Source organism: Procambarus clarkii, chromosome 35 (assembly GCF_040958095.1).
Source record: "Procambarus clarkii isolate CNS0578487 chromosome 35, FALCON_Pclarkii_2.0, whole genome shotgun sequence".
Classification (NCBI taxonomy): domain Eukaryota; kingdom Metazoa; phylum Arthropoda; class Malacostraca; order Decapoda; family Cambaridae; genus Procambarus; species Procambarus clarkii.
In genome coordinates, this window is record NC_091184.1 from 38,633,822 (window position 1) to 38,651,321 (window position 17,500).

At 44.6% G+C, this 17,500-nt stretch overlaps 1 protein-coding gene across 1 annotated transcript in view; it reads right to left on the reverse strand.

The window, feature by feature from the left end:
• LOC138371194 (uncharacterized) overlaps nt 1-17,500 on the reverse strand; it is a 35,299-nt gene that overhangs the window by 8,051 nt on the left and 9,748 nt on the right. Inside the window, exon 2 of the mRNA XM_069336034.1 lies at nt 9,148-10,595. Within this exon, the coding sequence (XP_069192135.1) occupies nt 9,148-10,595 (1,448 nt within the window). The remainder of the gene's footprint in view (nt 1-9,147; nt 10,596-17,500) is intronic.

Genomic DNA, 17,500 nt, shown 5'->3' on the forward strand with positions numbered 1-17,500 from the left:
GGTACCTCATATAGCAGACTGGTACCTGATATAGCAGACTGGTACCGCATATTCCTGGTACCTCATATAGCAGACTGGTACCGCATATTCCTGGTACCTCATATAGCAGACTGGTACCGCATATTCCTGGTACCTCATATAGCAGACTGGTACTTCATATAGCAGACTGGTACCTCATATAGCAGACTGGTACCTCATATAGCAGACTGGTTCCGCATATTCCTGGTACCTCATATAGCAGACTGGTACCGCATATTCCTGGTACCTCATATAGCAGACTGGTACCTCATATAGCAGACTGGTACCGCATATTCCTGGTACCTCATATAGCAGACTGGTACCTCATACAGCAGACTGGTACCTCATATAGCAGACTGGTACCACATATGTGGTCCATGACTGGTACTAAGAGGAGAGGGTGTTGGTGGTAGTTGGAGCACCAGGCCCCTGTCAGAGACTATTCACCTCTAGGTAATATATACAGCAATCAGGGAACAGCTCCCTTTGACTCCCGGCATCTCTTTGGTTCCCGCTTCTCTGTTGAGGAATGGAATTCTCTTTTGCTAGTTGCACGGCACAAGAAAAAATGCTTCTAAAGCGGTGTGCATTTGAGATCTTTGATCTGTATCGGTTTGGAGCTCTGCCGACGATTATTCTCCAGATAAAACACACACACACACAAAAAGACAAATTGAATTTCACTTGAATACACACGAACCAATTACGACAAGCAGTTAGATGTCACGAAATCATTGCTCTCAGTCCTCCCTCTTCTATTTTGACAGTGAAAATAATCAAATTATCTTTTGTTGATCCTTTCACTCGACCAGGTCAGATCAGCTGGTCATTTCCCCCCGAGTAAACAAAGGAAGCTGTGTTTTATATCTGTGAGTCTCAGCCAGTCACGGTGTTATGAGATAACTTATGACGTCACTGTGGGCCAAACTGTGTCTCGCTATTGGTCATCTCGCTGATGACATCATCTGCCGGAGCGCGTTGGCTGAGAATATGATGTCTTAAGATACCAAGCTCTGAAGATATGTCATCCCTCTCTCTCTCTCTCTCTCTCTCTCTCTCTCTCTCTCTCTCTGTCTCTCTCTCTCTCTCTGTCTCTCTCTCTCTCTCTGTGTCTCTCTCTCTCTCTCTCTCTCTCTCTCTCTCTCTCTCTGTCTCTCTCTCTCTCTCTCTCTCTCTCTCTCTCTCTCTCTCTCTCTATCTCTCTGTCTCTCTCTCTCTCTCTCTCTCTCCCTGTCTCTCTCTCTCTCTCTCTCTCTCTCTCTCTCTCTCTCTCTCTCTCTCTCTCTCTCTCTCTCTCTGTGTCTCTCTCTCTCTCTCTCTCTCTCTCTCTCTCTCTCTCTCTCTCTCTGTCTCTGTCTCTCTCTCTCTCTCTCTCTCTCTCTCTCTCTCTCTCTCTCTCTCTCTCTCTCTCTCTCTCTCTCTCTCTCTCTCTCTCTCTCTCTCTCTCTCTCTATCTCTCTGTCTCTCTCTCTCTCTCCCTGTCTCTCTCTCTCTCTCTCTCTCTCTCTCTCTCTCTCTCTCTCTCTCTCTCTCTCTCTCTCTCTCTCTCTCTCTCTCTCTCTCTCTCTCTCTCCCTCCCTCCCTCCCCCCTTTCCCTTTAATAAAGCAGGTCAGGGTGTGGAAATAAAACTCTATATAGCTTGAGAGAAGTCCAAAGGTTCCTGTAACCCGAGACATTAAAACTAAATTTTCTTTCAATTTCTTTTTATTCTTTCCATCTTTTGTGTTTCTTTTCCATTTTCTTGTTTTAATCCCCCTTCGTGCATCGCCAACTGAAGTGCAGTTGGTGCATGTTCTTCCTTTCACAAAAGGTACCAGTACTTGTGCCTAAGTTTGCGTTTATGTGTGTGTATGTTCGTGTGTGTTTGAGTTTGCGTGTGTGAGAGTGAGAGTGTGTGCGCAATTGTATTTAAGATTAGAAACAAGCATATATTTCAACAGTAGCAGTAGGAGGAGGCATCCTTCAGTCTAGGGAGACTGTGGAGTTGGGCTCTGGTTGCTCTCTTGGGCGTAAAGCCAGGGTAGGTCGATATGGCGGAGAAGCTGTTACCCATGCAGCAGGTCCCCCCACCCCTTCTCCTCATTGCTGAAGTTGTCCAATGGAAAGGCAAACGCCAATACACATGGTTCCAGCACTGTCGCAGCACCATATATTTCACTTCACTCACACGTACTTCACAACCAAACACTGCAAATAAATTCACCTCACACACAATCTCACCTCACAAACACTCATCACACACACAATCTCACTTCACACACAATCTCACCTCACAAACACTCATCACACACACAATCTCACCTCACAAACACTCATCACACACACAATCTCACCTCACAAACACTCATCACACACAATCTCACCTCACAAACACTCTCATCACACACACAATCTCACCTCACACACAATCTCACCTCACAAACACTCACCACACAAACACTCACCACACAAACACTCACCACACAAACAATCTCACCACACAAACACTCACCACACAAACACTCAACACACAAACTCTCACCACACAAACACTCACCACACAAACACTCAACACACAAAAACTCACCACACAAACACTCACCACACAAACACTCACCACACAAACACTCACCACACAAAAACTCACCACACAAACAATCTCACCACACAAACACTCACCACACAAACAATCTCACCACACAAACACTCACCACACAAACACTCTCACCACACAAACACTCACCACACAAACATTCTCACCACACAAACACTCTCACCACACAAACACTCACCACACAAACAATCTCACCACACAAACACACTCACCACACAAACACTCACCACACAAACATTCTCACCACACAAACACTCACCACACAAACACTCACCACACAAACACTCACCACACAAACACTCACCACACAAACACTCTCACCACACACTCACCACACAAACACTCTCACCACACAAACACTCACCACACAAACACTCACCACACAAACACTCTCACCACACAAACACTCACCACCACAAACACTCACCACACAAACACTCACCACACACTCACCACACACTCTCACCACACAAACAATCTCACCACACAAACACTCACCACACAAACACTCACCACACAAACACTCACCACACAGACAATATCACCACACAATCTCACCACACAAACACTCACTACACAAACAATCTCACCACACAAACAATCTCACCACACAAACACTCACCACACAAACACTCACCACACAAACACTCACCACACAAACACTCACCACACAAACACTCACCACAAAAACACTCACCATACAAACACTCACCACACAAACACTCACCACACAAACACTCACCACACAAACACCACACAAACACTCACCACACAAACACTCACCACACAAACACTCACCACACAAACACTCACCACACAAACACTCACCACACAAACACTCACCACAAAAACACTCACCACACAAACACTCACCACACAAACACTCACCACACAAACACTCACCACACAAACACTCACCACACACTCACCACACACTCACCACACAAACACTCACCACACAAACAATCTCACCACACAAACACTCACCACACAAACACACTCCACACAAAACCTCACCACACACTCACCACACAAACACTCACCACACAAACACTCACCACACAAACACTCACCACACAAACACTCACCACACAAACACTCACCACACAAACACCACACAAACACTCACCACACAAACACTCACCACAAAAACACTCACCACACAAACACTCACCACACAAACACTCACCACAAAAACACTCACCACACAAACACTCACCACACAAACACCACACAAACACCACACAAACACTCACCACACAAACACTCACCACACAAACACTCACCACACAAACACTCACCACAAAAACACTCACCACACAAACACTCACCACACAAACACTCACCACACAAACACTCACCACACAAACACTCACCACACAAACACTCACCACAAAAACACTCACCACACAAACACTCACCACACAAACACTCACCACACAAACACTCACCACACACTCACCACACAAACACTCACCACACAAACACTCACCACACAAACACTCACCACACAAACACTCACCACACAAACACTCACCACACAAACACCACACAAACACTCACCACACAAACACTCACCACACAAACACTCACCACACAAACACTCACCACACAAACACTCACCACACACTCACCACACAAACACTCACCACACAAACACTCACCACACAAACACTCACCACACAAACACTCACCACACAAACACTCACCACACAAACACTCACCACACAAACACTCACCACACAAACACTCACCACACAAACACTCACCACACACTCACCACACAAACACTCACCACACAAACACTCACCACACACTCACCACACAAACACTCACCACACAAACACTCACCACACAAACACTCACCACACAAACACTCACCACACATAACTAAACTATAGAGCTTGCTCTCTAGCTCTACTAATTAGTCAGCTTAGAATAATCCACAGTGTATCAGGCTGGGCGTCCCATCATTAATAAACCTTAGATACGCAAGTGATCCCAAATATTTGTAATAAACATCATATTTAATTATGTTCCCTATACATACAATGAGCTTATGTATACGTATTAATGAATAGAATGTAAGTATAGGAGAATGGAGGCATTAAAGTATAAAGGAAATGAAAGAGCAGTGGAAGATACATGTGACTAGTGTTTATACATATAAACACAAGGTATTGTGTTTATGGGGAATTACTATCAGTTACTTCAGACAGGTAACGTAATTCAGGGTTTCTCATATCAGTAAAAAATATTATTATCCTTTGTTTAATTGTGTTTAATAATCAAAAGTCTTATGTTTTACTTCAGATGTCTATAATAAGTCGTCCACTTTACTCCTCGTCTCATTGGATCTAAGAAATGAAGACTTAATAAACTCGTTTTTGTTTTATTTCTTAGTTTGATAATTAGTTTTGTTAATATTTAGATTATGGGGACCATCCCTCTGTAGAGTATTGTAATATAGGAAGCACCATTATCTACACCATAATAGAGAATGTCTGTCTGCTTTTCTGTCCAAAGTTGGAGCCCAGACACTCTCCCTCTTTCTCCTCGATTGATTGATTGATGAAGATTAGGCCACCCAAAAGGTGGCACGGGCATGAATAGCCCGTAAGTGGTGGCCCTTTTGAGCCATTACCAGTATCAAGAGCTGATACTGGAGATCTGTGGAGGTGCGAATGCACCCTGCGTGACGGGAGATGTCTCCCTTGTTAATGTGTTAAGAGGAAGATTAAGCCACCCAAAAGGTGGCACGGGCATGAATAGCCCGTAAGTGGTGGCCCTTTTGAGCCATTACCAGTATCAAGAGCTGATACTGGAGATCTGTGAAGCTGCTGCGACTGCACCCTGCGTGACGGGAGATGTCTCCCGTGTCTCTTTCTCCTCCTCACTATCCACCTTTCATAGCAGCTCCTCTCCTTCCTCTTGCCTCCCTCCCACCTCTCCCTCTTCGTTCTCCTCCATCCCCTGCTTTGGACATGTTGTTTACTTAGCCTTTTGTTTCTGTCGGCCCCCCCCCCCCTCCCTCGCCACAACGGCTGCTCTGTTTAATCATGTTTGCAAACACGGCCATTGCCCTAGTCGCTCTCTGATGGAAGGGGGAGGCACTGCCTGGGATGGGAAGAGAAGGGAAGGGACGGAATGGGGTGGGGAATGATGGAAGTAAAAAGGAGAGATGTGATTGGATGTGGAGTTAGAGAACACGGGTTTAGGAATAATGACAAATGGGATAATAAATTAAGAATAATAAAAATTGTCTAAGAGTTAAAGGAACTAAGAGATGGGCTAGGAAGGGAATGGTATGGAATGGCAGAGTGAACTAGGGGTTATAATGGGGTAGATATTGAGGTCTTAGAATAGATAATATGTGTGTGTGTGTGTGTGTGTGTGTGTGTGTGTGTGTGTGTGTGTACACTCACCTAGTTGTGTCTGCAGGATCGAGCATTGACTCTTGGATCCCGCCTTTCGAGCATCGGTTGTTTACAGCAATGACTCCTGTCCCATTTCCCTATCATACCTAGTTTTAAAATTATGAATAGTATTTGCTTCCACAACCTGTTCCTGAAGTGCATTCCATTTTCCCACTACTCTCACGCTAAAAGTGTGTGTGTGTGTGTGTGTGTGTGTGTGTGTGTGTGTGTGTGTGTGTGTGTGTGTGTGTGTGTGTGTGTGTGTGTCCACAGCCACACCCAGGAGGCGGGTTAGGGCCAGGTATAAGCCCACATTGTAATTTTTTATTTCAACAGATTTGAAGTATTCAATTGTTGTTCATTTCAACAATTACTGAATACATCTCCACCAATACATCGAGTGGTCGGTGTGGTATACCTCGGGCCGAGTATACTCTCACCCGCCCGAGCTCCACACGGTACGATATACGCTATCTTTCCCTGGCTGCGACTACGGGCTCACCATAGCCTGTGCTGTTTGGAACGTTTTGTTCCAGGTAGCGAATCTTTAACAACAACAATGGCTGTGGGACCTCACAGGGAATATCATATGATGGGGTGAAATATCATACCATGTGGGGGGATATCATACCATGTGGGGGAATATTTTATGATGTTTAGGAATATCACATGATATCACATGGTATGATTTTATGATATATACTGTAATGTGGAAGAAATATCACATGATCTGGGGGGAATAAATATTTTGGCGTTATATATGAAATATGAGGGAAATGTCACATGGGGAAGAGAATGTGGTGGGAGGGTAGATGAAGAAAAGAATGGAAGAAGAGCAACAGAGAGAATCGGAGGAGAAATGGAATGAGAATCAGATAAAGACTGAAGAGGGGCAGGAGAAAGCATAATAGGTGAAACTGGAAGGTAAAGCTAAGAGCGAATGAAGGAGTAAGAGGAGAGGTAGAAGGAGGAGGAAGAGCTAAAATTGAAAGAAAACTGAAGTAGGATTCAGGATGAAGTAGGGATTTTACGTTCACTTACGGCCTTTGTATTCACAATCTTCTCGTAAACTCTCTCCTTTCCTCTGCTTTACTCATTGTTGCCTCTTTTCCTCTTCCTTTGGCAAGCCTTCTATCTCCTTCCGTCTTAACTACCATTTTTAAATAACTTAAGAAAAAAGAATTGGATGCTGTCTGAAGATTTGTGAAAAGGATTTACTGCAGGATTAAATGTAGGTGTTTATAAACATTTCGCAATGTCTCTCTCTCTCTCTCTCTCTCTCTCTCTCTCTCTCTCTCTCTCTCTCTCTCTCTCTCTCTCTCTCTCTCTCTCTCTCTCTCTCTCTCTCTCTCTCTCTCTCTCTGCTCTATAATGATTACCAGATACGATACCCGGTGGTGCCCGGGTAGACCCAGTGCCTCACACGCCCTGACTCTCCATATCATCGTAACTATCTTCAATATACACTATCCTTATCACTGTAAACATCTTTACACCCTCTCCTCCCCCCCCCCTCCCTCACTCCCTCAAGATCTCCCCATCACACACGGTCTCAGTCTCTCCCCCACCCACTTGGGCTGGACGGTAGAGCGACGGTCTCGCTTCGTGCAGGTCGGCGTTCAATCCCCGACCGTCCACAAGTGGTTGGGCACCATTCCTTCCCCCCCTTCCCATCCCTAATCCTTATCCTGACCCCTTTTAAGTGCGATATAGTCGCAATGACTTTGCGCTTTCCCCCTGATAGTTCACTTCCCTTCCCCTCACACTCCTTCCCTGTCTTGTTCACAATTTTGTTCTTGAGGGAGGGACGTGTTCTTGAGGGAGGGACGTGTTCTTGAGGGAGGGACGTGTTCTTGAGGGAGGGACGTGTTCTTGAGGGAGGGACGTGTTCTTGAGGGAGGGACGTGTTCTTGAGGGAGGGACGTGTTCTTGAGGGAGGGACTTGTTCTTGAGGGAGGGACGTGTTCTTGAGGGAGGGACGTGTTCTTGAGGGAAGGACGTGTTCTTGAGGGAGGGACGTGTTCTTGAGGGAGGGACGTGTTCTTGAGGGAGGGACGTGTTCTTGAGGGAGGGACGTGTTCTTGAGGGAGGGACGTGTTCTTGAGGGAGGGACGTGTTCTTGAGGGAGGGACGTGTTCTTGAGGGAGGGACTTGTTCTTGAGGGAGGGACGTGTTCTTGAGGGAGGGACGTGTTCTTGAGGGAGGGACGTGTTCTTGAGGGAGGGACGTGTTCTTGAGGGAGGGACGTGTTCTTGAGGGAGGGACGTGTTCTTGAGGGAGGGACGTGTTCTTGAGGGAGGGACGTGTTCTTGAGGGAGGGACGTGTTCTTGAGGGAGGGACGTGTTCTTGAGGGAGGGACGTGTTCTTGAGGGAGGGACTTGTTCTTGAGGGAGGGACGTGTTCTTGAGGGAGGGACGTGTTCTTGAGGGAGGGACGTGTTCTTGAGGGAGGGACGTGTTCTTGAGGGAGGGACGTGTTCTTGAGGGAGGGACGTGTTCTTGAGGGAGGGACGTGTTCTTGTGGGAGGGACGTGTTCTTGAGGGAGGGACGTGTTCTTGAGGGAGGGACGTGTTCTTGAGGGAGGGACGTGTTCTTGAGGGAGGGACGTGTTCTTGAGGGGGGGACGTGTTCTTGAGGGGGGGACGTGTTCTTGAGGGAGGGACTTGTTCTTGAGGGAGGGACGTGTTCTTGAGGGAGGGACGTGTTCTTGAGGGAGGGACGTGTTCTTGAGGGAGGGACGTGTTCTTGAGGGAGGGACGTGTTCTTGAGGGAGGGACTTGTTCTTGAGGGAGGGACGTGTTCTTGAGGGAGGGACGTGTTCTTGAGGGAGGGACGTGTTCTTGAGGGAGGGACGTGTTCTTGAGGGAGGGACTTGTTCTTAAGGTAAATAAGTGATATAATTGACAAACATGGTAGAATACACGCAGACCAACTACACCTCGTGTGTTGACCAGACCACACACTAGAAAGTCAAGGGACGACGACGTTTCGGTCCGTCCTGGACCATTCTCAAGTCCATTGTGAATGGACCATTCTCACAATCGACTTGAGAATGGTCCAGGACGGACCGAAACGTCGTCGTCCCTTCACCTTCTAGTGTGTGGTCTGGTCATCATACTTCAGTCACGTTATTGTGACTCATCGCCTGCTCATAAACATTAACTGTGCTTCTCACAGTTGTAACATTAACTGTGCTTTTCACAGTTGTAACATTAACTGTGCTTCTCACAGGTGTAACATTAACTGTGCTTCTCACAGTTGTAACATTAACTGTGCTTCTCACAGTTGTAACATTAACTGTGCTTCTCACAGTTGTAACATTAACTGTGCTTCTCACAGTCGTAACATTAACTGTGCTTCTCACAGTTGTAACATTAACTGTACTTCTCACAGCTGTAACATTAACTGTGCTTCTCACAGTTGTAACATTAACTGTGCTTCTCACAGTTGTAACATTAACTGTGCTTCTCACAGCTGTAACATTAACTGTGCTTCTCACAGTTGTAACATTAACTGTGCTTCTCACAGTTGTAACATTAACTGTGCTTCTCACAGGTGTAACATTAACTGTGCTTCTCACAGTTGTAACATTAACTGTACTTCTCACAGTTGTAACATTAACTGTGCTTCTCACAGGTGTAACATTAACTGTGCTTCTCACAGTTGTAACATTAACTGTACTTCTCACAGCTGTAACATTAACTGTGCTTCTCACAGTTGTAACATTAACTGTGCTTCTCACAGTTGTAACATTAACTGTGCTTCTCACAGGTGTAACATTAACTGTGCTTCTCACAGTTGTAACATTAACTGTACTTCTCACAGTTGTAACATTAACTGTGCTTCTCACAGGTGTAACATTAACTGTGCTTCTCACAGTTGTAACATTAACTGTACTTCTCACAGCTGTAACATTAACTGTGCTTCTCACAGTTGTAACATTAACTGTGCTTCTCACAGTTGTAACATTAACTGTGCTTCTCATAGTTGTAACATTAACTGTGCTTCTCACAGTTGTAACATTAACTGTGCTTCTCACAGTTGTAACATTAACTGTGCTTCTCACAGTTGTAACATTAACTGTGCTTCTCACAGTTGTAACATTAACTGTGCTTCTCACAGTTGTAACATTAACTGTGCTTCTCACAGTTGTAACATTAACTGTGCTTCTCACAGTTGTAACATTAACTGTGCTTCTCACAGTTGTAACATTAACTGTACTTCTCACAGCTGTAACATTAACTGTACTTCTCACAGCTGTAACATTAACTGTGCTTCTCACAGTTGTAACATTAACTGTGCTTCTCACAGTTGTAACATTAACTGTACTTCTCACAGCTGTAACATTAACTGTGCTTCTCACAGGTGTAACATTAACTGTGCTTCTCACAGTTGTAACATTATCTGTGCTTCTCACAGGTGTAACATTAACTGTGCTTCTCACAGTTGTAACATTAACTGTGCTTCTCACAGTTGTAACATTAACTGTGCTTCTCACAGTTGTACAGTGTTCTCTAACACCTCTCCCTGCAACAGTCAGTCTACAGTCGTCTCCATAGGAACTACCTTAATCATATTATTATTAGTAGTATTATATTTTAAATTATTATTTTTCAGTATTATTATTATTTATGTAATTATTATTATTATTTATATAATTATCATAAATAATTGTATTTCCCGTAGTCTTAATTGTATTCGTTATAAAATTTATTTCCGTATCTGTAATTATTACTATATAATTAATCACTAACAAATATATGATATAAAACCTTTCACACTGGACGTCGAGCAAGAAGGGCGTACATGCCAGTGAATATTGAAAAAGCATTACATGGGGAAGCATCAATCACTCCCGACCGTGATCAATCACAGCCAATAACGACCCTACCAATATTAACGACAGAATTGCTCGTTCTTTTTGGTCAGGAACATTCCCTCACATTTTCTCCTTAATTGAATGTAAGTATTATTGTCCCTCGCTACGGCATTTGTGATCTTCCACGTGTCGTAGACGCGTTCGTATCGTTGTGTGGTGAAGAGCGTCCCTGGTGTAGACACTTGTCGTAGACGCGTTCGTATCGTTGTGTGGTGAAGAGCGTCCCTGGTGTAGACACGTGTCGTAGACGCGTTCGTATCGTTGTGTGGTGAATAGCGTCCCTGGTGTAGACACTTCGTAACAAGGTTGAATGAGTGGTTCCTTGTTGTTTATGGTCAAGTGTATCGGGCTCCTTTTGTTGTTTATGGTCAAGTGTATCGGGCTCCTTTTGTTGTTTATGGTCAAGTGTATCGGGCTCCTTTTGTTGTTTATGGTCAAGTGTATCGGGCTCCTTTTGTTGTTTATGGTCAAGTGTATCGGGCTCCTTTTGTTGTTTATGGTCAAGTGTATCGGGCTCCTTTTGTTGTTTATGGTCAAGTGTATCGGGCTCCTTTTGTTGTTTATGGTCAAGTGTATCGGGCTCCTTTTGTTGTTTATGGTCAAGTGTATCGGGGGCTCCTTTTGTTGTTTATGGTCAAGTGTATCGGGGGCTCCTTTTGTTGTTTATGGTCAAGTGTATCGGGGGCTCCTTTTGTTGTTTATGGTCAAGTGTATCGGGCTCCTTTTGTTGTTTATGGTCAAGTGTATCGGGGGCTCCTTTTGTTGTTTATGGTCAAGTGTATCGGGCTCCTTTTGTTGTTTATGGTCAAGTGTATCGGGGGCTCCTTTTGTTGTTTATGGTCAAGTGTATCGGGCTCCTTTTGTTGTTTATGGTCAAGTGTATCGGGCTCCTTTTGTTGTTTATGGTCAAGTGTATCGGGCTCCTTTTGTTGTTTATGGTCAAGTGTATCGGGCTCCTTTTGTTGTTTATGGTCAAGTGTATCGGGCTCCTTTTGTTGTTTATGGTCAAGTGTATCGGGCTCCTTTTGTTGTTTATGGTCAAGTGTATCGGGCTCCTTTTGTTGTTTATGGTCAAGTGTATCGGGGGCTCCTTTTGTTGTTTATGGTCAAGTGTATCGGGCTCCTTTTGTTGTTTATGGTCAAGTGTATCGGGCTCCTTTTGTTGTTTATGGTCAAGTGTATCGGGGGCTCCTTTTGTTGTTTATGGTCAAGTGTATCGGGCTCCTTTTGTTGTTTATGGTCAAGTGTATCGGGGCTCCTTTTGTTGTTTATGGTCAAGTGTATCGGGGCTCCTTTTGTTGTTTATGGTCAAGTGTATCGGGGGCTCCTTTTGTTGTTTATGGTCAAGTGTATCGGGCTCCTTTTGTTGTTTATGGTCAAGTGTATCGGGGGCTCCTTTTGTTGTTTATGGTCAAGTGTATCGGGCTCCTTTTGTTGTTTATGGTCAAGTGTATCGGGGCTCCTTTTGTTGTTTATGGTCAAGTGTATCGGGGGCTCCTTTTGTTGTTTATGGTCAAGTGTATCGGGGGCTCCTTTTGTTGTTTATGGTCAAGTGTATCGGGCTCCTTTTGTTGTTTATGGTCAAGTGTATCGGGGCTCCTTTTGTTGTTTATGGTCAAGTGTATCGGGCTCCTTTTGTTGTTTATGGTCAAGTGTATCGGGCTCCTTTTGTTGTTTATGGTCAAGTGTATCGGGCTCCTTTTGTTGTTTATGGTCAAGTGTATCGGGCTCCTTTTGTTGTTTTATGGTCAAGTGTATCGGGCTCCTTTTGTTGTTTATGGTCAAGTGTATCGGGCTCCTTTTGTTGTTTATGGTCAAGTGTATCGGGGGCTCCTTTTGTTGTTTATGGTCAAGTGTATCGGGGGCTCCTTTTGTTGTTTATGGTCAAGTGTATCGGGGGCTCCTTTTGTTGTTTATGGTCAAGTGTATCGGGGGCTCCTTTTGTTGTTTATGGTCAAGTGTATCGGGGGCTCCTTTTGTTGTTTATGGTCAAGTGTATCGGGCTCCTTTTGTTGTTTATGGTCAAGTGTATCGGGGCTCCTTTTGTTGTTTATGGTCAAGTGTATCGGGGCTCCTTTTGTTGTTTATGGTCAAGTGTATCGGGCTCCTTTGTTGTTTATGGTCAAGTGTATCGGGGGCTCCTTTTGTTGTTTATGGTCAAGTGTATCGGGCTCCTTTTGTTGTTTATGGTCAAGTGTATCGGGCTCCTTTTGTTGTTTATGGTCAAGTGTATCGGGCTCCTTTTGTTGTTTATGGTCAAGTGTATCGGGCTCCTTTTGTTGTTTATGGTCAAGTGTATCGGGCTCCTTTTGTTGTTTATGGTCAAGTGTATCGGGGGCTCCTTTTGTTGTTTATGGTCAAGTGTATCGGGGGCTCCTTTTGTTGTTTATGGTCAAGTGTATCGGGGCTCCTTTTGTTGTTTATGGTCAAGTGTATCGGGGGCTCCTTTTGTTGTTTATGGTCAAGTGTATCGGGGGCTCCTTTGTTGTTTATGGTCAAGTGTATCGGGGGCTCCTTTTGTTGTTTATGGTCAAGTGTATCGGGGGCTCCTTTTGTTGTTTATGGTCAAGTGTATCGGGGGCTCCTTTTGTTGTTTATGGTCAAGTGTATCGGGCTCCTTTTGTTGTTTATGGTCAAGTGTATCGGGGGCTCCTTTTGTTGTTTATGGTCAAGTGTATCGGGGGCTCCTTTTGTTGTTTATGGTCAAGTGTATCGGGCTCCTTTTGTTGTTTATGGTCAAGTGTATCGGGGGCTCCTTTTGTTGTTTATGGTCAAGTGTATCGGGCTCCTTTTGTTGTTTATGGTCAAGTGTATCGGGGGCTCCTTTTGTTGTTTATGGTCAAGTGTATCGGGGGCTCCTTTTGTTGTTTATGGTCAAGTGTATCGGGGGCTCCTTTTGTTGTTTATGGTCAAGTGTATCGGGCTCCTTTTGTTGTTTATGGTCAAGTGTATCGGGGGCTCCTTTTGTTGTTTATGGTCAAGTGTATCGGGGCTCCTTTTGTTGTTTATGGTCAAGTGTATCGGGCTCCTTTTGTTGTTTATGGTCAAGTGTATCGGGCTCCTTTTGTTGTTTATGGTCAAGTGTATCGGGCTCCTTTTGTTGTTTATGGTCAAGTGTATCGGGCTCCTTTTGTTGTTTATGGTCAAGTGTATCGGGCTCCTTTTGTTGTTTATGGTCAAGTGTATCGGGGGCTCCTTTTGTTGTTTATGGTCAAGTGTATCGGGGGCTCCTTTTGTTGTTTATGGTCAAGTGTATCGGGGGCTCCTTTTGTTGTTTATGGTCAAGTGTATCGGGGGCTCCTTTTGTTGTTTATGGTCAAGTGTATCGGGGGCTCCTTTTGTTGTTTTATGGTCAAGTGTATCGGCTCCTTTGTTGTTTATGGTCACGTGTATCGGGGCTCCTTTTGTTGTTATGGTCAAGTGTATCGGGGGCTCCTTTTGTTGTTATGGTCAAGGTATCGGGCTCCTTTTGTTGTTTATGGTCAAGTGTATCGGGCTCCTTTTGTTGTTTATGGTCAAGTGTTATCGGGCTCCTTTTGTTGTTCTATGGTCAAGTGTATCGGGCTCCTTTTGTTGTTTATGGTCAAGTGTATCGGGCTCCTTTTGTTGTTTATGGTCAAGTGTATCGGGGGCTCCTTTTGTTGTTTATGGTCAAGTGTATCGGGTCCTTTTGTTGTTTATGGTCAAGTGTATCGGGCTCCTTTTGTTGTTTATGGTCAAGTGTATCGGGGGCTCCTTGTTGTTGTTTATGGTCAAGTGTATCGGGCTCCTTTTGTTGTTTATGGTCAAGTGGTATCGGGCTCCTTTTGGTGGTTTATGGTCAAGTGTATCGGGGGCTCCTTTTGTTGTTATGGTCAAGTGTATCGGGGGCTCCTTTTGTTGTTTATGGTCAAGTGTATCGGGCTCCTTTTGTTGTTTATGGTCAAGTGTATCGGGGGCTCCTTTTGTTGTTTATGGTCAAGTGTATCGGGCTCCTTTTTGTTGTTTATGGTCAAGTGTATCGGGGGCCCTTTTGTTGTTTATGGTCAAGTGTATCGGGGGCTCCTTTTGTTGTTTATGGTCAAGTGTATCGGGGGCTCCTTTTGTTGTTTATGGGTCAAGTGTATCGGGCTCCTTTTGTTGTTTATGGTCAAGTGTATCGGGGGCTCCTTTTGTTGTTTATGGTCAAGTGTATCGGGCTCCTTTTGTGTTTATGGTCAAGTGTATCGGGCTCCTTTTGTTGTTTATGGTCAAGTGTATCGGGCTCCTTTTGTTGTTTATGGTCAAGTGTATCGGGGCTCCTTTTGTTGTTTATGGTCAAGTGTATCGGGGCTCCTTTTGTTGTTTATGGTCAAGTGTATCGGGGCTCCTTTTGTTGTTTATGGTCAAGTGTATCGGGGCTCCTTTTGTTGTTTATGGTCAAGTGTATCGGGGGCTCCTTTTGTTGTTTATGGTCAAGTGTATCGGGGCTCCTTTTGTTGTTTATGGTCAAGTGTATCGGGGCTCCTTTTGTTGTTTATGGTCAAGTGTATCGGGCTCCTTTTGTTGTTTATGGTCAAGTGTATCGGGCTCCTTTTGTTGTTTATGGTCAAGTGTATCGGGGGCTCCTTTTGTTGTTTATGGTCAAGTGTATCGGGGGCTCCTTTTGTTGTTTATGGTCAAGTGTATCGGGCTCCTTTTGTTGTTTATGGTCAAGTGTATCGGGGGCTCCTTTTGTTGTTTATGGTCAAGTGTATCGGGGCTCCTTTTGTTGTTTATGGTCAAGTGTATCGGGCTCCTTTTGTTGTTTATGGTCAAGTGTATCGGGGCTCCTTTTGTTGTTTATGGTCAAGTGTATCGGGCTCCTTTTGTTGTTTATGGTCAAGTGTATCGGGCTCCTTTTGTTGTTTATGGTCAAGTGTATCGGGCTCCTTTTGTTGTTTATGGTCAAGTGTATCGGGGCTCCTTTTGTTGTTTATGGTCAAGTGTATCGGGGCTCCTTTTGTTGTTTATGGTCAAGTGTATCGGGGGCTCCTTTGTTGTTTATGGTCAAGTGTATCGGGCTCCTTTTGTTGTTTATGGTCAAGTGTATCGGGGGCTCCTTTTGTTGTTTATGGTCAAGTGTATCGGGGCTCCTTTTGTTGTTTATGGTCAAGTGTATCGGGCTCCTTTTGTTGTTTATGGTCAAGTGTATCGGGGGCTCCTTTTGTTGTTATGGTCAAGTGTATCGGGCCCTTTTGTTGTTTATGGTCAAGTGTATCGGGTCTCCTTTTGTTGTTTATGGTCAAGTGTATCGGGGGCTCCTTTTGTTGTTTATGGTCAAGTGTATCGAGGGCTCCTTTTGTTGTTTATGGTCAAGTGTATCGGGGGCTCCTTTTGTGTTTATGGTCAAGTGTATCGGGGCTCCTTTTGTTGTTTATGGTCAAGTGTATCGGGGCTCCTTTTTGTTGTTTATGGTCAAGTGTATCGGGGCTCCTTTTGTTGTTTATGGTCAAGTGTATCGGGGCTCCTTTTGTTGTTTATGGTCAAGTGTAATCGGGGCTCCTTTGTTGTTTATGGTCAAGTGTATCGGGGCTCCTTTTGTTGTTTATGGTCAAGTGTATCGGGGCTCCTTTTGTTGTTTATGGTCAAGTGTATCGGGGGCTCCTTTTGTTGTTTATGGTCAAGTGGTATCGGGCTCCTTTTGTGTTATGGTCAAGTGTAGTCGGGGCTCCTTTTGTTGGTTTTATGGTCAAGTGTATCGGGCTCCTTTTGTTGTTTATGGTCAAGTGTATCGGGGGCTCCTTTTGTTGTTTATGGTCAAGTGTATCGGGCTCCTTTTGTTGTTTATGGTCAAGTGTATCGGGGGCTCCTTTTGTTGTTTATGGTCAAGTGTATCGGGGGCTCCTTTTGTTGTTTATGGTCAAGTGTATCGGGGCTCCTTTTGTTGTTTATGGTCAAGTGTATCGGGCTCCTTTTGTTGTTTATGGTCAAGTGTATCGGGCTCCTTTTGTTGTTTATGGTCAAGTGTATCGGGCTCCTTTTGTTGTTTATGGTCAAGTGTATCGGGGGCTCCTTTTGTTGTTTATGGTCAAGTGTATCGGGGGCTCCTTTTGTTGTTTATGGTCAAGTGTATCGGGGCTCCTTTTGTTGTTTATGGTCAAGTGTATCGGGGCTCCTTTTGTTGTTTATGGTCAAGTGTATCGGGGGCTCCTTTTGTTGTTTATGGTCAAGTGTATCGGGGGCTCCTTTTGTTGTTTATGGTCAAGTGTATCGGGGGCTCCTTTTGTTGTTTATGGTCAAGTGTATCGGGGCTCCTTTTGTTGTTTATGGTCAAGTGTATCGGGCTCCTTTTGTTGTTTATGGTCAAGTGTATCGGGGCTCCTTTTGTTGTTTATGGTCAAGTGTATCGGGGGCTCCTTTTGTTGTTTATGGTCAAGTGTATCGGGGCTCCTTTTGTTGTTTATGGTCAAGTGTATCGGGGCTCCTTTTGTTGTTTATGGTCAAGTGTATCGGGCTCCTTTTGTTGTTTATGGTCAAGTGTATCGGGGCTCCTTTTGTTGTTTATGGTCAAGTGTATCGGGGCTCCTTTTGTTGTTTATGGTCAAGTGTATCGGGGCTCCTTTTGTTGTTTATGGTCAAGTGTATCGGGGCT